General features: G+C 34.9%; 1 protein-coding gene across 4 annotated transcripts in view; it reads left to right on the forward strand.

Annotated features, from left to right (window-relative positions):
• Positions 1 to 21,838, forward strand: part of OPA1 (OPA1 mitochondrial dynamin like GTPase) — an 83,501-nt gene that overhangs the window by 14,021 nt on the left and 47,642 nt on the right. For 2 of the 4 annotated variants that reach the window (XM_026496407.4, XM_026496398.4), the window contains 10 exons: positions 5,323 to 5,433; positions 10,242 to 10,295; positions 13,344 to 13,448; positions 15,074 to 15,160; positions 15,879 to 15,992; positions 20,333 to 20,413; positions 20,539 to 20,613; positions 20,915 to 20,986; positions 21,069 to 21,168; positions 21,499 to 21,629. In XM_026496407.4, coding sequence (XP_026352192.2) covers positions 5,323 to 5,433; positions 10,242 to 10,295; positions 13,344 to 13,448; positions 15,074 to 15,160; positions 15,879 to 15,992; positions 20,333 to 20,413; positions 20,539 to 20,613; positions 20,915 to 20,986; positions 21,069 to 21,168; positions 21,499 to 21,629 — 930 coding nt within the window. The remainder of the gene's footprint in view (positions 1 to 5,322; positions 5,434 to 10,241; positions 10,296 to 13,343; positions 13,449 to 15,073; positions 15,161 to 15,878; positions 15,993 to 20,332; positions 20,414 to 20,538; positions 20,614 to 20,914; positions 20,987 to 21,068; positions 21,169 to 21,498; positions 21,630 to 21,838) is intronic. The other 2 variants (XM_026496413.4, XM_026496418.4) reach the window with 1 other exon arrangement.

Raw genomic sequence — 21,838 nt, forward strand, 5'->3', positions numbered from 1 at the left:
TCTTTTTTAGATTCAGTAAGATTGTCTGTTCTAGTGAAAACTAACTTGCTAAATGAGACATGTTATTATCTGTGCTTTTGTTTGATCATGTTTCTGATTGATCATAAGCATCTCACAGAAGTAACTAATATGGTCATTCTGAGGGTTACAAGCACATTTATAATTTATAGAAAACATTTGAAGAACCTCTTGAAAGTCTAAATCATGAAGAGTGGTATTACCATTTTAAGTATAATTATTAGATAGTAATTAATGCTCTTCCTTTTCACATGTTACTATAATTCTTATTTTTGTGGCTTTACTTATCTTGTACTTCCCAGCTGAGATCTCTCTTCCCTTTTCTGCCAGATTTTTTTCTCATCCTTAAAGCCTCCTTAAAGCCTTGCTCTTTTGTCCTCTTCATGAAATCTTCTATAACTATTTTAGTGTCCTTAACTATACTCTTAACACTGAAAACAGTTGCCAGCTGAAACATTATTTACTTTGGCTTGCATTCTTTCTATCATAAGGTCTCTGTCCTCAGAACACCTAGGATAATACTGAGCTTCTAGCAAAGTTGAGTGATTTATTTAACACAGTAAAAGAGATGCTAATTGAAGTAAATAAATTTCATTAATGCCAACAAGTAGGCCACAAAATTTTATTTAATATGTCTTCACTCTGATCACATGTGAATGTCTCTTGGTCTTTGATCTTTGGCATCTACTGTGGAGCATAAGAATGTGAAAGTAGTGCCTGTGCCTAGTAACTGTAATGAAGCAGCATTGCTTAAGTAGGATTTATGTTTCTGGGATTCCTCAGTCAACAAATAATGTAGTAACTGGCAAAATGAAATTCCCACAACCAACACCATCAAGCAACCACAGATCAGTAAACTTAAGGTTCCTGAGGAGCTAACTGGTTAGAATCGTAGCCAGGAAGCCAACCCACTTGTGCACTGGAGTGTAGTATTTGGGAAGCAGAGGGGTCAGAGAAAGAAAAGCAGGGAAGATCTGCATGAAGAAAAGTGGAATGGCAAAACAGGAATCCTGTTTTATTCCTTCATAACCACACTGTCCTTTTATGTCATTTAAGAAACATTAAGTGCATACCGTGTACATAATACTGTTTTTTGGTAACAATTTAGAACAAAGGGGATTTGCTAGAAATTGTAAGATTGATAAAACTATCCTTAATAGACTGATTTGTTCATCTCTTAAGATTATCAGTTGTAGAAATTGTCCAAGTAGTAAGATAGGAAATGATATTTCTGAATACAAGCAGGTTAAATAATCCAAATGGAAAGACATATTTCCTTCAGATATCTATTAATAAACATTTTTCCACTGACCATAAATACCTTGAGCAGAGCTATGTATTACTGGGAGGGGAGGAAATAGTTATTTTTAGCAAATCAAATAGAATTATTCAAATTTTGGAAAGTAGTTTAATGTCTACCAGTATTTTTTGAATGGAAGGGGAAAGAAGTCTTCACTTTCATAAAATTCTTTTCTGGACCCAAGTTACTTTTAAAACTAATAAAGCAGGAGTTGGCATACTTTTCCTTAAAGGGCTGGGTATTGAATATTTTAGGTTTGTAGGCCCTAAGGTCTCTGTGAACTACTCACCCAGCCCATCTTCTTAGTAATTCAAATATGCCTTCTGATGTATTGTAGTATTACCATTTTTTTCTTTTAATGTGGAACCAGCTGGAGTCAGGGCCACTTTGTAAATAGACCATCATGCCAATAAGACAGTATCAGGTACAGACTTCGTAGTCACACTGCCTGCATTCAGATCCTACCCGTTCTGCTTTCTGAGCTATGTGATCTGGGTTGTATAAGATCAAATTCTAAGTTGCTGGTTTCCTCTGCTGTAAAAGGGGGAACCTCTGCTTGATAGGGTTGTTTTATGGATAGCCCTTTCGCACAAAATCTTCACATAATAAAACTAAACAAATACTTGCTATCAGGGTGGTGATGATGATGATGATGATGATGATTACTTTACCTTTTTAATTACTGCATGAGTTAATTGCCTGCTAACAGTATTTGATTAATTTCCTCCCCTTTTCTTAATTTCTGTGGTGTGTTCTGGCGTTTATGAAAAATGGGAAAAATAGATTATAAGGCTGATGTATAGCTTATTTACAGAATACACATTTTTTTGAAAACCCAATTTGGATTTTATGCGAAACTTCATGTGCATTATTAGGTAAAAGGAGGTCATAATATGATTCACTGAAGGAATAAACATGTGCCAAGCCTTTCTTTAGGTGTCAGCTATAACACATGTCAAGTGTCAGGTCTTATTCTAGGTGGTAGGTATACAAACAGGATAAGGGCCTAGTTCTGCTATGAATTTTTAAAATGCTGTTATAAATACAGTATTTTAAGTGTCTTCACATATGAATGACTTATAACTTTAAGATTATTTAAAATCTTTCCTGTCTAACTTTCAGGTTTTTGCAGCATTTTTGGCTTGATATTTTGGTTTCTGGAGTTATCACTGATTTTCTTGATCTAATGTTATAATTTTTTAAATATCTGACAATAGTGTAGAAATAGGAGACTGAGAAAAAAAAAAGAAATAGGAGACTGAGTTGCAGCGTCAAATTGACAATAACTAGGAGATGTTTAGAGAGTATGTCATCTGTAGTTGTTTACAATAACTATTATTTGCAACAATTATGTTTATATATAATGTATATGATTTTAACATAGTTACGTGCTGTTTCTTGAGGGAAAAATATCTGAGCTTGGGAAAATATTTATTGAACAAAATGTATTTTGTCCATTTAAGGAATGTGTCTTGCACAGTAGTCACATTTCTTTTCCTGCCTTATTCCATGTGGCCTTAGCTCAGAAGCCGTATTTAGGGTGAGATTTGATGCCCAGAATTGGATAAAGGTAACCTCCTTTAGTCATGTAGCATAGTGTAAATAGTTTTTTCTGTGTCTAATTCTTGTTTTCTTCCTGCTTTTTTCAGGAGGTAACAATTAATTTCAACTATCTTCACATAACAGTGCTTCAGTAACAGACTTGGAAGGAAAGTGAGGTGTCACTAGAAAGAGGGTGTTTGCTTGTGATGTAGTAGATATTAAGTATTTACCGTAAAATTTGCATATAGATATTAGCAAAGGATGAGGGAGGGGTATTTAAGCTATAAGTAAAAACGAATCATGTGCCCGATAGACTAGCGCAGTTAAGAAATGTGGAGTAGTAGTGGCTCACTGTTTTGACATTATGTGAGTTAGGATACCGGGGGTGTGTTCATGCAAGCACAGGTACACTACTGTGTAAGCCAATACAGGAAACCTTTAAAAGGGTATTGTTTTGAGACATCTAAACATTTGGATGATGAGAAGTGATTATAGTGAATGACAATAAAAATAAGTTGATTACTCTTCTTTCTGCTTTATGAAAAACAGTCATACAAAAAATGAAAAAATGACAGATGGGGAATGATGAGGACAGTGAGAGTAGTCAGTTGGCATTGTCTTTCTTTGATAGATATATCCATGACCATAAAAGTATTCATTTGAAAGATTTATCTTTAAAGATAACCACAGGTTTTTATAAATATATTTTGTACTGTTGAATTTAGAAACAGATGTTGACAGTTCAGTTATGTCACCTGCCATTTTGATGTTCTCTCACTTGTCACACAGAAATTTCAACTAGTTTCATCCTTTGATTTATAGCAGGTCAACCAGTTTCATTACTGTTGGCATAGCCTAATGTAGTCAATCTGAGAATCAGACAAAAATCTCCCAAATTATATGCTAATACTTTCCCTTAATTTAAAATGCTTTACTATAATGCTAGCTTTCCTGTTTGTATTTATTTCTTTTCTGGAAAACTTTTATTTATAGTAGAAGTCTTTGGGTTATACAAAGTAAGTTATTAAGCCTCTGGATGACTCTACTAATTAAATTTTGAATGTAATGTTAACCAGCATTTTAGGAAACTTTCTAGTTGTATTATATAAAATATAATATTTTGGACAATTATTTTAAAAAGCTCTGAAGCTATTTGAAACTGCCAAGTTAGATTATTTTAATGAGTTTAGCTTTCCTAGCTCTTTTTATTTTTATAATGTGGTAAAACTTGAGCCCATTGTTCTTCCAGAACACTGTTCTTTTGCAAATTAAATAGTGACCTCATTCATTGAAACTTTACCTTTTTTAGGGTATCTAATTGAAAACTGTTAAGCTTGTGACATTTTCAATACTTAGTTGTCTTTTCTCCCACGTCTCTTGAGGTCTCTTAGCTAATAGGCCAGCAATTAAAAATGCTGTACAGAAAATGACATGTATTGAGTACCAATACACATGTAAATACATTGTGATAAAAATTGCATCAGTTAACATGTTATGATTATTAATTGGAATGAGTTTTAAACATAGGAATTGTGATTGTGTTGTACATAGGTAACTGGGTTTTGTTTCATTTTGAATTTTCATAACTATATTATCTCCAAATCTCAGTTATTTTCTTTTACAGTACTTTTGCTTTAGTAATTGATAAATTCTTACTTATGTTCCTAGAGGCTGTTTTTACTCAATGTCAAAGCAGCTCATAAAAAGTGAAAAATCAGTCATACTACTTACTTTATATGTATAAAAATAAAACAGTGCTTCAAACATTACTTTTTAATTTGCAGAAAGAGAATCCTAAATTGTAGTCAGATAAGCTTGTGTGCATAGGCGTGTAGAATATATGAATTAATGTAAAACTGTGGTTAACTTGTTGCTTGGAAACTCAAATTAATAGTTTTGAGGGACTGTAATCTTTAACTGAAGTCCTTAGATATCAAGGAAAAAATACTTAAGAATAATAATGTAATAATTAAATGAGCTATTATGTATATTCCATTCAGTCTTGTGAGAATTATGGTTGAGAATTAAAAGATTTTTTTCCCCTTTTGTATCAAGTCAGGAGAATACACTAGTTCATATTGGCAATCCAAAAATAAGGGTTGAAGTAATAAGTTGTTAACTACAATGCCACTTTCCTTCAGCATTCCAGTTAGTTTAGGTTTTACTGTATATTAATATTATATATCTGGCTCATTTTATTCAGCAGACAGTCACATTGCTTTTCACTTTTTAAACTCTGCTGTTTTGTATTTCTGAGACATCTAATTTACTGAGGGGGAAAATGGAAATGTGGTATAGAGCCCTATTAGATAGTGGCTCTAAAGGTACAGAAATGCATTTCCATTTTTGTTATAAGCTATCCATTCTTCCCTAACTTACACCTGTTCCTTGCTTGTGCCCTTTGGTTTAACATTGTTCTCCTCCCCAATTTTCCTCTTCTCCTCATTGTAAACTCATGGCAGGGTCTGCTTGGTGAGCTCATTCTCTTACAACAGCAAATTCAAGAGCATGAAGAGGAAGCACGCAGAGCCGCTGGCCATTATAGCACGAGCTATGCCCAACAGAAGCGCAAGGTGATGGATGATTTAAGGGGGCTACTGATGTGTTCACACTAATCAGCCATTTCTACCAAGATCATGTCACCTTAATCCATTCATGGACTCCAGTGATGGGAAATTATTTTTAACAAAGTAAAAATATGAAAGATACATAATGCAAATATGTAACTTTCCTGGAGTGGATGAATAAACCCAAAATATTAAACATAGGAATTTGTTTTCTGAAACTGAGATTCTCTGTGAGGGTCCATGGATTTGTATTTAGAGAAGAATTATAAATTGTGATTTGCTTGGTCCAGTTATTATATCGAGTCACCCTCAGTTTGTAGCCAGCTTGTCTATGGTTCTCCCAAGTTTTCATTCTAAAGTATAAAGGATTACTGTGGACAACCACTATTTAAATTATTTAAAGAACGAAATTTACTTGTTTTAGTAAACTGGGTCAGCAGAAAACATGGTTATTTCTTGTAGAAGAAAACTATTTTGGTATAAATTTTGGGTAAAATTATTCGTATACACCCTGATAAACTCATTGATTAGTTTTTCCACAATCATCAGTGAAGTCAACACAAATAAATTTTCACCTTGGACTACTGAAAGATTGAACATTGGAAATTTGATATGATTCAGGTCGCTGAAGAACAGATTCTAATAAAAGTCGGCATAAGTCTGTACAGATGTTTGGTTATAGGTATAATAAAAAAATCCTTAAAAGGATGCTTTTGGCTGATAGATGATCCCATTTTGTAGACCCCAAGATTCTGAAGAGTTCTGAAGAGACTTGAGTCAAAATGAAATGAATGTCATGACTTTAAAGTTACATTCTGAGATCTTGACATCAGCGTAATTAAGTTACATATATCAGATGAAGAAAGTTTTAAAAGTCGTATACAAATTTTACTCAGGAAAAGAGATTCAGCCTCTTAATTAGCTTCCTGTAGGTTCTGAAGTCAACCAATATTATAGATAATGATTTAATGTAGTAATTTTGCTTGCTAACCTTACCTGTTTGGTGATGGGTGATACTTGCAAGTACTCCTCACAATTTCATTTATCTTTTCAGTGTCGCTTCCTGGCTTTTCTCAATTCCATGGCTGTGGAATCAGCTTCTGTATATTTAGCGCTCAGTGAACAAACAACATAGGTGGACGTGAAAATAAGTTATTTTCCTGTTTGGTTAAGTTAAAGTAGGTGTGTTAAACCAAGAAAGGGCTTATTTTAAATGGTGCTTTAGCATTCTCTGCTCTGTATGTCGTTGAAGTGCCATTTAAATATTCTAACAAATTGGATGCTTAAGCTGAGCCATCTGTTCCTTAGGTTTGTTACAGAAAGAAGGGGAAGAAGCTGCTGTGTTCTGGTATGTTAGTTAGAAATATTAATAGCTCTAGTTACAAGTTCTTGTTTTTTCATAACGGTAAAATAATTTGAAATGAGTCCCACAGATCTGCCATTCTAAAATATGGTTCAAGATTATTGATATATTGATATGGTTCAAGATTATTTTGAATCCGATGATTTAAGGGATATTAGTAGTGAATAATGTTCATTTTCTTCATTGCCCAAGGTTAGTGTTCATTTGAGGCCTACTTTACTGAGCTGTTTTCAGGTTTAGAGACCTCATTTCCGTTTCTGATGTCATCAGATTGTCCACGTAACCTTTCATTCTGCGTTTTCCCCACTTGTGAAATAGCCGCTGACAGGATGGCCCCTCTGTGTGGGTAGTTTACCGAGGCGTGCTTCGCAGCGCACCGGACAGTCCGGCCCACTCTGGAGCTCCCTGGGCGAGGGTAAATGGAACTGCAGAAACAGTTCATGCTCTTCTGTAATGGCATCATTCTCCTGGCCTTCACGGTCATTTCCTTACTGCATCTCCCCCTGTTTCTCTCGGTCGTGGGTACACAGGTGCCTTTCCAACCTATCACTGTCCTCATGATCCGAATCCTAATTCATGAGATTTGTGTCATTCCTCCAGGCCTTTGAGGTTTTCTTGAGGTGCACAACCACAGCTTTTTGTTACTTCTTAATCATTCTTTTTCCCTTACCTACTTGAAAATGTAAGTAGGCCTTCATTTTTTTGTATCTTATTAGTAGCAGCTAATAAACTGTCCCTGTAGCTCATGGAGACAGTAGATTCAAATTGCCTTGGGTAGTTTTTCCTCCTACGAATACATACACATACGTGGAAATGTTTACGAGTCCTCTGCCTCTGTATTTCGGTACTTCAGAATGGCCACAGTGGCTTAGTAGGAAGAAATACCTAAAATACAACACTCAGGCTTGGTTTTGTGAGGGGCTAGTAAAGGTTTTTCTTTTTCAGCTTTAGCTTGTTTCTGCGGAGGATTCCGCTCTATCTCCATCAGTTTCACAGCCCTGGAATTGTAGAAAAGCTCTGGTTTCAAGACCATTGATACCCATTTCTGTCAGGGTGAGTTTTAAATTAATTTCATAATGCAAACTGAATATATTGAACGATGGGACAAGAAGTTAACTCTTGTTGTAAGTAACAGAACTTTACCAGTGAAGTGCATCAACATTAAATATACCGGATTGCTAGTTAAGATACTGAATAAGTGGCAGGTGAAAAATCCTATGTGCTGTTCCCTTAAGAAAATATGGAAATGTGTCTTCTCATTATCTTTAATATTTACTTTGTAAACCTAAAAGTTTTCATCTTATTTCCTAGAAAATATTGGGTCTGATTCTTGACTCCACCATGACGCCTGTCTTTTAATATAATGTTAATTTTGATGTTCCATTAAACTGAGTAGATAGGAAGCATAGTGATAAAACTATGCATGAGTCATGCCTAACCCTTGTTCCAGAAGGGCAAATGATAAATCTAAAACTCCGAAAAATACAAATTTGTAAAAACCTTAACACTTAATCATTACTAAATACTAATATTAGCATAAAGATTTGTAATAGTCTAATAACCTTGTATCATTTTAACTTTTTATATACCCTTTTTATTTTACCAAATTACCAAGTTAACCATCTATAGAGCTTGGTTTACAGTAAACATTCTAACTTTTTTTGTGTAATTGTATTAGTACTTAATTATTGTCCCAGATGTAGAGTACTAGTTGATTTTCTATGATAATTTAGGATTTATTGCATGAAGTCATTAAATAATCACATTCAGAACTAAAACAGTTTATACTAATACTGCTTATACATTTCATACTAATTTAGCTGCAGTCAGATGAGTATTTTAATGGAACACAGTTACCTTTTAAAATGAATTGGGAAATTAATCTACATAGCAAAATTTTTATGACCACATTATTACAGTATGATGGCATGCCATATGAAAACAACATGGGATTCTTTATTTCTTCATCAGTCTTCAAGATTTTGTTCTTCAGGTTGTTGGTGCCTTCCCAACTTGCTTGTTTCCTCACATTTTAGGAGACTATTAATAATTCTTGTCCATTTTACACAGTCAAATGAAAAAGCTGCTCTCCATAAGTCTGCTTGCTATACAAAAATGAGAAAACCATAATAAAAATTTTGTTTTTTGTTATCTTTTCTTCTAATTACTGAATCATATTTGGAGATTTTTAGGCATAGACTTTTAAGGAAAAAATAGTATGTTCATAGCAAGTATTGTCATCTTTATTTAAAAGAAGTTTGGGGAATATTTTGAGAAACTCTTTGGAAAGAGGAATTAAAACCTCAGAATAACTTTTTATTGTATGGATAAGAGTTATTAATATCTACCTCAATAAATAAATCATTTAAAATTTTTTATATGTAGTTACTACCATAATGTCTTGATTGCTTAAAGAGCCATTGAATGAAAGTGAATAAGGATTTACATGAATTTTACCTTAAGTTTTGTCTCCTATGAAATAAATTCATGTTTATGAATTTTGATTATCAGAAATTAGACAATTATATTGAAAGACTGAGTATGACAACTTCTGCACCTCACCCAGGAGTGAAAGCACAGTTATATGGATTTGTCATAAATGACATCATTTTAATAAAATCAATCATTGTGTTTTATATTTTGAATTATACTGTGACTAGAGCCTGTTAATGCAATAAAGTTCTTTGTTGTTTTGGATATTTTGTCTTAGAACTATTAGCATTAGTAACAATTGGAAGTAGTTTCCACAATAGCTATAGATTTTATTCTACTTCTGTTTTATGTTTAAATCAATTTTAGTTCCCTTACTCAACGTTATTGCTCCTGCATTCACTCTGTTATCGGTTAGCAGATCTTGCACTGGAACTGAATTTAAAAACAAGCATCTGGCTCCACTTAAAGCTCTGAAAATACAAGTTGTTCTTTGCATTTAGTAAATACTTCCCTACTTACAGAATAGAAATGGGTAATAGATGCTTAACATATACACTGTGATTAGTGAATTTTTTCAGTAGCTATAAATGATAACATGCATCTAAGTTCCCAAAACACATTTCTGAAGGTGTCAATGCTCTTTTTCTCCAAGCTTCCAAATACCTGGGGTTGAGTATAAAACAACCTGTGAAAACCATAGTAACCATGTGTGTTGATCTCTTATTTTTCTAACGAGCCATTCATCAGGAATGACTAGAATAGCATCTAGAAAAGGATTGCTTTTTAAGGCTTTTACGTATTAATACAATTATAAAATTTTGATAAGCAATTTTAGTGTTTACTACAGATGTTTTTTACTTTATTAAATCATTTGATTTAAATTTTGCTTTGAAAAAATATGCATATAAAGTCAATAGTTTTTGTTTTTTAAAAATACTTTTCAAAACATTTAACTTACTGTACATTTTAGGTAAATCTATTTCTACTGAAATAAAATTAATTTATTTTAAATATTTAGGTGACAGACAAAGAGAAAATTGACCAGCTTCAAGAAGAACTTCTGCATACTCAGGTAATTCTGATGAGTAGAAAGAACTAGGGACTTGAGGGGCACCTGGGTGGCTCAGTCAGTTAAGCGTCTGCCTACATCTCAGGTCATGATCCCTGGATCCTGGGATCGAGCTCCATATTGGGCTCCCTGCTCAGTGGAGCCTGCTTCTCCCTCTGCGTGCCACTCCCCCCTGCTTGTGCGCTCATGCGCTCTCTCTCTGTGTCAAATAAATAAATAAAATCTGTTAAAAAAAAAAGAAAGAAAGAAAGAAAAAGAAGAAAAAGAACCAGGGACTTTAATATACTTAAGTTTGATGATGTGGGAATTTTTTTAAGAGAGCAAAATTTGGAGTGATTTGATGATACGACCTTATTATCAATAGATGTTAAAAAAATGCAAAAGTAAATTGAGAAATAAGGAATAAAAAAGACATTTGGTAAGTGTGGCTAACTCCTTTATGTGTAGAAACCTATTTTTGAGTGAATCTTGTACTTCTAATTTTGAAGAAAAACTGCTATGGAAAAAAAAAGTGGGGAAAAGTGACTTGTTCTTACCAAGACCTATGCTTGCATTTTTACATTGCTAGGCTAATTAAGTCATATAGTAAGTTGATTTGAGTCTCCTATAGTTCTGGTCAGCCCTCGGTATCTTTTTCCTTTACTTCTCCAAATCCCACAACTAATCAGACAATGGCTTTTCTAAATGTATTTCTGGCACTAATTTGAAAAGCTCTTCTCCTATAGTTGGCTATAAAACTTTCATTATTTTAAAGACATGTTGTTCTGTACAATCTGATGAGTAGGTAAATTATAGTGCAAAATTGCCATATCACCCATTCCATCATTAGTTAATATATTGTTATGATTATTACTATATTCTGATGTAATATAAATACAACTGTAATATATAATCTAGTTATGTTAATTTACATGGTTAACAATGATGTGCAATAATTAAGTTTTTGTCTTTTAAGAAAACTTTTTTTAAGGGGGTCTCTTTTTCGGGGAAAAAAGTACAAGGGACAACCTAGATGAAATTAAACAGTATATTTTTAAAGGCTTCCTGGCCATGCATTTCCAATCTTCAGTTCAGCCAGAGGTTAGGAGTCATTGGTCTCAAAGTGTGATCTCTGGAGCAGCTGCATCAGTACCCTTCCAGGAGCTTGATAGAAATGCAAATTATTGACCCCTTCCTAAACCTCCTGAATCAGAAACTCTAGAAGTAAAACCCAGCAATCTTTCTTTTTAAAAGCCCTCAAATTATTGTGATGGATCCTTAAGTTTGAGAACTACTGGTCTCGATCTTTGGAGGACAGCTTAGTAACACATCTCTGCAGAATGGCTAAAGATTGGCACCTATACCAAAGAATGGTTCCGTCCCCAGAAAATGTAGACCCTGTAGTTGATTCCCTATTTACAAAGACATGAGCCAGTGGAAATCCTACCACCCTTGTATATCCATCGATATCAACTCCTTGATTTGTGCAATTTGTAATGTCAGCCAGTGGGCATTGACACAAACACTGTATGAAAAATTCCTGATATAATAAGCCCTGGGGCTATCTGTATCAGTGATTTGCCATAGAAATACAATGCAAGCCACATGTGTAATTTAAAATTTTTACATTCCAAAAAGGTAAAAAGGAATAGGTAGAACAGATTTTAATATATTTTATTTAACCCAGTAAATTCCAAATTAGTATCATTTAAACATGTAATTAGTATAAAAACAGTAATGAGGTATTTTATTTATTCATTTTTTTTAATTGAATTGTTAAAGCGTGGTGTGTATTTTACACTTAACAGTACATCTCAGTTCAGACCAACTGTATTTCAGAGTGCTCAGCAGCTCCAGTGGCTAGTGGCTACCATATTACACAGCAAAGATCTATGTTTTTCAGAATTTTGTTGTATATATTACATATACAACGTATAAATGAACACGTGTTGTTAAAAAATGTTTATAGTAGGATCTAGCTTTTAGTTCTGCCTGTCTCATATTACGGAGTTCTGCAGAATATGCTTTTTTAAAATTTGACTTAAGTTAGACATTCTCTGAGGATAGACGCCTGATTTCCTATTATTTACTTTGTTCTTGAAAGATTACAACAACCTAAAAATTGTCCTAGGAATGGTCTTCCATTTTGAAAGGCATGATATTATAAGTTGGACATAAACATTCTGCTGGTAGGAAGTAGTAGTTCTTAAGAGTGTCTGAACATTATTCATGTTTAGAGAAGAAACAATAGTATACAAACTGAGATGACCAAGTAGAAAAGGATCACATTTATTTGAGAAGAAAAGTGTGTAGCTAAGCATCTACTTTGACAAAACAAACCGTCTACATGTATTAGTCTTCTTTAAGTCTGTTTTTATGTCAGTATTTAAAAAATTAATGTGTAATCTCTGGCCTTGGAAACTTAACCAAAATTTGGAGAGTTGGAGCTCTTTGACATATATTTAAAATGCTGTGACCTTGGATAGGCTACCAAGGGTCCCTAATCCCAGGTCCCTAATCTAGGTAACCTTAGCTTCATGTAAAGACTTAAGGAAGCTAATGCCGGCAGAAACACTCAGTATTGGGCCTGTCACATAATATATGCTCAGATGCTATTAGCTGTTGTTATTTTATATCATTTTAATATACAACATAAAGTAATATGAGGAATGGAAAGAATTTGAATTTTTGTCAAATGTCCCTATAGTAAAGACTTAAGTTTTTGAAGTGATAGGAAATACTTTTTCAATAGAGTGTACTTAAGAACTTGCTTCTTTAAATTGTTACATTTTAGTATTTTTAAATAATTCAGCTGCTTCAATATAAAGAGCAAAGAGTTTTCCAAATAAAATGCCAAATTATAATAGAAAAATGAATTCAACTGTTTGTATGAGATAATTTTCATGATTTATTTTATTCTCTCAACATTTTCGAAGAAGCTTTTTAATTGAAATAAATCATTTTAAATATTCAGGAGCTATGACTTCAGGATTTTGGAAGATTTTAATTTAGACTTAATTAAATTATTAACTCATCTTTTTCTTATGTAGTTATGGTGTTATTTTGTTACAGTTAAAGTACCAGAGGATCTTGGAACGGTTAGAAAAAGAGAACAAGGAATTAAGAAAATTAGTATTGCAGAAAGATGACAAAGGAATCCATCACAGAAAACTTAAGGTATTTTCAGTTTACCTTAATTTTACTAGTTCCAGAACTTTGCCATCTCACATTGTGCATTCATCAATACCAGTTTTTAAAGCCGTAATGTGTTCTGTCCTTTTCTTTCTAACCTGATATCCTTGGGAGATAGGGAAGTCTTTTCCTATATTAAGACACTTCATAAATTATAGTCTCCAGACATTTGTTTCATACAAGACCCATAAAATCTTCATCCTTTTAACAGTCATTTCTTGTGAATCAATATATTTTTCTAAAAAACCCCAGTTGTCTTTAGGCTTATTTAATTTCTACAGCTATAAAATCAGAATTGTGAGTTGAGGGACATTTAGATATGACTTAGCATCATAACTTACTTGTATTTTCAGTAAATGATTAGTCTCCTTTCTTCAGTTTTATAAGACTTAACATATTCTTCTGGAAGGTTTCTTTGGCATTCTAAAGCATATTTGTAAAAAGCATATGCTGATATTTTTATCCTCAGCACATTGGTAATTACCATTCTCAGTAAGTTAAATCTCATTATTGCCCTCTAAACCAAGCTGTATGTGCTGAATTAAGTTGAAGTAATATTTTTAACTTCTATCTCATATAAGTAAACAGAATTTATGTGTAGCATACCTACAATAAATCATGGCATATGTATTCTGAAGCCAAGGTCCAAAGATACGTAGTTGTAGTTTAACCAACATGTATTAGTAGTTCTGATTCTAAGTCATGACTGCATACAACAGATAATATCATGGCTTTATTCATAAGTTACCCATGGCAGTTGAGAAAAGTCATATCCAAGTATTAATGTATTTTGAGAGTTCACCTCAGAAATGGCATTTTCTCTCATAAAATGACATGTTAATGAAAATTTCAAGAATTTCTTGTTTATATTTTGGTGGAAGGGATAGCAGTTGCTTTTCATTTAATTACTTCTGGGTGTTAAGAGATGAAAGAAAATGTAGGCCCTCGTTTTGTTCCTACCTTGCATTGAAACTTGTCTTTAATTATTAAATGCTTGGCATACTAGTCCTTTTTGTCCTCACTTGTTATTTATTTGTTCATTCATTCTTTAGATACTTTCTTGAAGTTTATTATTTACCAGGTACCATGTTCTGTCCTGGTTCTAGAGAGAAAAACAATGCAGGGTGTCTGCCCAAGTGTCACAGTACACTTACTCATTCTTACTGATTTAACAGTCTTCTTGGTGATTTCTTTTCTACTTTTATCCTTTCATCAGTTTCTCTATCTCTCTCCCTCCCTCTGATACACGTACCAAAGTTGATAGGGGATGATTTCCTTGTAGTTGGTCACCTGACTTCTTGTTTGGCCTTTATGGTGTTAATGGTCTTCCTTTGTTGAGCATTTAATATTAGCTCTTCAATATTAAACAGTAACTTCCCTCTTTTAACATTTAGTTGGCAGGTTAAGAAATCCTCAGTTAATGTTCCGTATTAAATCAGAATATTTCTGAATAAAACAAATTGAATGAGAAAAAATGGAATTTTATACTGTTTTACTATGAAAGTGTATTTATGTAAAACATTTTGGATTTATCAGCTTTTTTTTCTCTTGACACATCTGATTTTCTTTAATTTGTTCATTGTTTAATATTAATTTTTAATATTTTACAGAAATCTTTGATTGACATGTATTCTGAAGTTCTTGATGTTCTGTCTGATTATGATGCCAGTTATAATACACAAGATCATCTGCCAAGGGTACGTGAAAAATTAATACCTAGGGAACTTGATCTTTAGCAGAAGAACACTTTAGGTTTTAAAAAAGTTACACACATACACACACACACACATATATATATATACATACGCACGTATACACACACACACAGTATAGCCATATGCATACAGACACACCACACAGACATAAACAGAGACATGTTTTTTTACCTATATAATATTATTCATGCACTCTAGATGATGTCTTAAGCATTGAATGAATGTTGTTTGACTATTTTGGTCCATTGGCTTACATATATTTATATGTAATGAAGCAAGGTTATCAGGTATTTGGCAGTATGTATTTGTAATATCCATGAAACTAAAATACTGGAACAGTGGATTAAATGAGTCAGTGAGTGAAATTTAACACCATGGAATTGAAAATATCTTTATAAAGAGTAAACTAGCTGTGGAAAAGATTTGTAGAACATGAATGATCTGGTTTTAGACGTAGTGGTTTAAATAGCACAACTTTTTATTAAAAATTTGGTTATAAATAATGGATCCAATTAATATTTTGCTGTTTATATTTTCAATATGCATAGAGATAACAACCATCTTTGTTTTTATGGATGGGATTTTTAAAGTTATTTAACTCTACTTTAAAAGACTCAAAAATCTCCACGGTATTTCAAGTCTATTTAAATATAAGTTTGTATTTAAAAATCCGAATTAATGTTATTTGTTCTATGGTAAGGTTGTTGTGGTTGGAGACCAGAGTGCTGGAAAAACTAGTGTGTTGGAAATGATTGCTCAAGCGCGGATATTCCCTCGAGGATCTGGGGAGATGATGACACGCTCGCCGGTTAAGGTAGGACAGTAGGCCAACTGGCTGAAGCTCCTCAGGAAGGTAGCTGCTTCAGTGAAGGTTGTTCATTACGTCGAAATGAAGAATTGTAACTAAAAAGAATTGATACATAGCACTGGGAATTAGTCCTGTTGTGGAAAGCAGTGGAGGCACAACCTGGAGACCACTGTGACAGGAGCGGAGTGGGTAATGGAAGAGAGGTGAGAGAGGAGGGCAGAGGCGTGGTGGGGCCGGGCTGCACTGAGCCATTGTTAGGACTCTGGATTTTATTTGGAGTGAGGTCAGTGAAAAGCTGAGTCAGAAAATGAGAGTATTGGAAGTGGAGTCAGTAAATGTAGATAATTTTCCAGTTTTACTATAAGAGGCGTAGAGCAATGGGGCAGTAGTAGTTGAAGTATGTTGGATCAAGGGAAAGCTATTTACATACTGATCGTAATGATCTAGTTTGAGAGGTAAAAATGATGGTATAAGAGAGAGGGAACAATTGATTGCAATAGTAGAGTCTTTGAGGTAAAAGGCTGGGACTCAGCATGCAATATATAGAAGTTCTAATAGTTCATCTGTAGTCACAAGAAGAAAGTCTATGGCTTCAGTCTTCATTCAACAAATATTTATTGAGTGCTTAATATGTTCTGGCACTATTGTAGGCAGTGTGTTGGTTAAGCAAAACAAAGATCCTTGCCATAATGGAGAATATGTTCTGGTAGGGGAAGCAGGCAATAAATAATAAGCAAAATAAATGACTAAATTACATAGTATGTTAGAAGGTGGTAAGTGTTGTGCCACCAAAAACAAACAAACAAAAAAAAAACGTGGAGCCAGGTAAGGGTAGGGTGCTGGGGAGACTGCATTGAGAAGGTAACATTTGAACCGAGGCATGTGGATATCTAGTTTAAGAGTGTTCCATGCAGAGAAAAAGTTAGTGCAAAGTCCCTGAGATGGCTAGGTGGCTGTTTTGTTCAAGGCCAGTGTGGCTAGAGCAGAGTGAAGAGTAGCAGATGACAAGATCAGAGGAATAATGGGAGGCAGGAGAAAGCAGATCATTAGGGCCTTGTTGGTCATTGCACAGACTTCAGTTTTTATTTTGAATAGAATAGGGAGCCAGTGCAGGGTACTGAACAGAGTAATATTACTTTTTTTTTTTTTTTTTTTTTTGGAGAGAGAGTGCTAATGTGCATATAGTCGGGGTGGCAGGGGTGGTGCAGAGGGGGAGGGAGAGAATCCCAAGGAGACTCCGTGCTAAGTGCAGAGCCTGACACAGGGCTCGATCCCAGGACCCCAAGATCACGACCTGAGCTGAAATCAAGAGTTGGATGCTTAACCAACCGAGTTACCCAGGCACCCTATAATATACTACTTTTTAAAAGGCTCACTGTGGCTGCTGTGTTGAAAATAGGCATAAATAAGGTAGGTAGAACTAATGAGCCCAGATGGGAAGGCATTGGAGTGTTCAAGTGATTCTCGGACAGGGAACTAGCCACAAAGGTGGTAAGAGATGGTTGGATTATGAATTATTCTTAAAGCAAAATCAGTAGAATTTCTTGATATACTTGATATGGAGAGAGAGTAAGCCAGTTGTCAAGATGATGCCAGTGCTTTTGTCCTGAATAAATTACAGCATGTAATTGACTCTGGAGTAGAGTGAATTAGCTCCGGAGAGAAGATTGGGAATTTTGGACTTGCAAGGGATATTAACAAATAAATAAGCAGTTGGAAATACAAGTTTGGAGACCTGGGCTAGAGACATAAATTTAGAAGTCATAATCAAATATCTAAAGGTGGTATTTAAAGCCATGATCTTACTGGATAAGATCACCGAGGGAGTGAGAAAAGGGAAGACACAGGATGAAGGATTGTGCCCTGGGCATGCCCAAGATTAAGAGGTTGAGGGTGGAGCAGACAACAAAGGAGCTTCTCAAGGAGCCACCAGTGCAATAGGGGGAACCAGAGCAGTGCAGTGCACTGGACGTCAGGTCAAGAAAACAGCCAGGAGGAGGCGGTGATCAGCGAGATCAAGGAGGATGAAGACTGATAATTGGCCACTTCACCAGTGGAGGCAATGAAGTAGAATATGTGCAAGTTTCCTTCACTTGCTTCTACTTGCTTAGTGAGAAGAGAGGGTACATTATCAGCTGTGAAGCAGAGAGAGGGGAGAAGGCATTAAAGATTGAGCTAAGAAGTCTTTCTAGGCTAGTGGTGACTCCAGAAGTGAGTTGATGAGAGAAGGCAAGGTATAATAGGATTCCTGAGCCATACTAAGTCTCCATTAAGATCTGTGGATACAGGGATGCCTGGGTGGTTCAGTCAGTCGAGTGTCTGACTCTCTATATTGGCTCAGGTCATAATCTCAGGGTCATGAGATCGAGCCCCGTGTTGGGCTCTGCTGGGTGTGGGGCCTACTTAAGATTCTCTCTCTCCCTCTGCCCCTCCTTCCACCCCCCTCCCCCTACTTGCACATGCACGCTTTCTCTCAAAAAAACAAAAAAAAACAAAAAAACTGTGGAATAAACTTGAGGGAAAGCCGAATGGTTGTGGTTTTTTTTTTTTCTCTTTTACTTTAGCTGGTGGTGTAGAGTAATTGGAGAATTTAAAAATTGACATCACCAAGAATGAAGGCTAGAATAGACAATAAGGCTGATGGCTAAAATCCTCCAGAAATGAAGTCTCTTCGTAACTGCAACAAGCAGTCTAGTGTGATTCATATGCAGTGCACTGTTTTGGATCTGGGCGTGAATTCAACTATGTTACGTAAAACTAGTTTCTTTTCCATTGCTCTGTGCTTTTGTGTGAATGCACCAAACTTTATAGATCCATTTTACTATTGATGGGCACTTGGGATATTTCCTGTGGGGGGAAAATCTGACTGTACCTTACGTGTCACTCTATAATCATCTCTAAAAACATTGTAAACCTACCTTCTACATTGCTACCAGCACTCTAATTGTAGCGGCTGTTACATGAATAACATGATGAATGATGTTATAGTAAAATAACGTTATGAATGATGTTATTAGGAAGGAATTAATTTTCTTCTGACAGGCGAGTAAATCATAGACAGATTTCCTTGAAACAGTCAAGGCTGGTTTCTTTCCAGCTCACCATTATACCTCTAGAATTTACCAGGACTTCTCCTCCTTGATGGACTCTAAACTCCAGATTTTTGTCTCTCCTAAACAGATTGCCAGAATCTTGACTTAGCGTTTTAGCCTCTTTAACAGATTTTTTCTGCTCTGTTAACTGATGTGCAAACACCTTATGGGGAAATTGTGCACAAAGGGTAGGGCTTGGTTTTTAGAGATTCATTTCTACTGTCTATTTTTTTCTGGGGCTTTAGCACCTTAACCCAGGGCTGCTTGATACCCTGATCTCTGATCCTATCTCCTCAGCCCAGTAAGACTGCTTTGAGTTTTAACCTTTTCTCTTATGCTGCCCTGTGCTACATACAAATCTGCAAGCATCCTGAAGGAAAACAGCCATAGGAGTGTGCCCCTAAAATCCTCTGGGGTCTTGGACTGAGTCCAGGCTGCCATGGTTCCTCTCAGATGCCTTCAAACAGCTGAGTTTTGTTGGTTATCTAGCCTGCTTAGCTAGTCTCAATAGAAGGAATTGTATTTTAAGAGTGAAATCGGATCATTATAAAGAACCTTGAAAAGTTACAATTGAAAAGTAAAGGAATGGGAACTTTAGAAGTTCTCATGAAAGCCCTGACTGTTGATATAAAAAGTTGTTAGAAAATTCCTTAATGCAAATGTCACTCACTTCTTGGGTGAAGGCTGCCTTAGCTCCCCTATGGTCACTCTTGTGTGCACCTAGGTTTTGCTACACTGTCCTGTTAGCTCTGTGTATATTTCTCCCAGGAGGTAGTGAGCTCTGAACTGGGGACAGTGGGTTCTTTGTTTCCCCTCCTGCAACACTTGACACAGTTAGCCCTCAATAGATAGAAATTGAATAAATGAATCATCCTTTACCTGTGATGTTAAATCCACGATTTTGTTTTGTTTTTCAGGTTTTAGGTTGATGGTTTTGTACTTAGTAGTCTTATAGCATTGACCGGGAAAGGAGGGGGCATCAGCATTTTATTTTAGGTCATGAAAGATAAAGAGTAGCCAGCAGTCTTGTTGGGAAATTATAGCACATGCAACAGATGTATGAACAATACAGATAAAAAATTCTGTAGTCTCTGCACTGCTATGTTGACAGCCCCCAGGGATGTTCCTGATGGGTACTGTGAGGGGATGCCGGGGTTTATGCAATGCAGTGGGCCTCTCTAGACCAGGTTAGTCCTGTGGGATCAGTCTGATTTGTAAATGCATTACTACATCTCAATTTTCCATTAATTTCAGGTTACTCTGAGTGAAGGTCCTCACCACGTGGCCTTGTTTAAAGATAGTTCTCGGGAGTTTGATCTTACGAAAGAGGAGGATGTAAGTAGAATTTACGTGAGGTTCATGTGTGTAACTTTGTAACTCATATAAGCTTATGAAAGACACTAACTGGAATATTTGTTAGCTGAAGATTTTCATAGGATTTTGTTGTTTTCCATTAATAGCTTGCAGCATTAAGACATGAAATAGAACTCCGAATGAGGAAAAATGTGAAAGAAGGCTGTACTGTTAGTCCTGAGGTAAGTGTTGTAATTCATTTTAACAATGTTCTATGGAAATTCAAAGTCGATGATTTGAGATAAATCATGATACTGGCACTCATGTTTAGATTGAAGCTATTCTAAGATATGTAGATTTTGTTTTAATATTCCAAATAATGTATCATTTTGTGGGTAATTTTCTAGAATAATTAACTAAAAGGATCAGAAATGAGTAACTTTTTTCTGAATGGATGAGATACAGAATTTTCAGAATATATATCACCAATAAAACTGCCCCCCACAATGAACTTTGTTTTGTTTTGTTTTTTTCCCTGAGTAGACCATATCTTTAAATGTGAAAGGCCCTGGACTGCAGAGGATGGTGCTTGTTGACTTACCAGGTGTGATTAATGTAAGTATATACAAAATGTGTATTTTGTCTTGTTCCTATTGTGGAAAATATGTATAATGACATTTAAAACCTTTTCTTCAAGACCGTGACATCAGGCATGGCTCCTGACACAAAGGAAACTATTTTCAGTATCAGCAAAGCTTATATGCAGAATCCTAATGCCATCATACTATGTATTCAAGGTAAATCTTATCAAAAGGTTTTATTGCACTGATATACTTCCTTTTTTAGCAATCTAAGCTTTGTTCTAAATCTGCACATTACATAAATATACAGATAAATGTCTTGCCCTCCCTAAGTCATTTTATTAATAAATGGAATTGAAATTGGGAATATTTTGATAAATTTCATTGTGGGCATCACATATTTTTATTGGCTAGAATTTCTTTTCATAACTAAGATAAATGTATTGAAATTTTTCTTACTATAATATAGATATAAGGGTATAGCATATAGAAATTTTAAAATCTACTTTGCAGTTGTTATAGTGTTGTTTTTCAAATTTTTTTCAGATGGATCTGTGGATGCTGAACGCAGCATTGTTACAGACTTGGTCAGTCAAATGGATCCTCATGGAAGGAGGACGATATTTGTTTTGACCAAAGTAGACCTGGCAGAAAAAAACGTGGCTAGCCCAAGCAGGGTGAGGGCAAGTTCTTCATTGTGAGAGAACAGATTCTTTGTACAAGCTTCAGCTATGATAGGGACGAGTGATGAAAACGGAAACAAACAAGCAGACAAAAACTCCTTGTGAAATACTTTAGTGGGATTTTTCTTCTCATAAAAAACAAAGCATTAAAAAGTTACAGTAAATTACTTAAGTACAATTTTGAGGTATAAATAAAATTCCAT

The sequence above is a fragment of the Ursus arctos genome, unplaced genomic scaffold, assembly GCF_023065955.2.
Source record: "Ursus arctos isolate Adak ecotype North America unplaced genomic scaffold, UrsArc2.0 scaffold_4, whole genome shotgun sequence".
Taxonomy (NCBI): Eukaryota; Metazoa; Chordata; class Mammalia; order Carnivora; family Ursidae; genus Ursus; species Ursus arctos.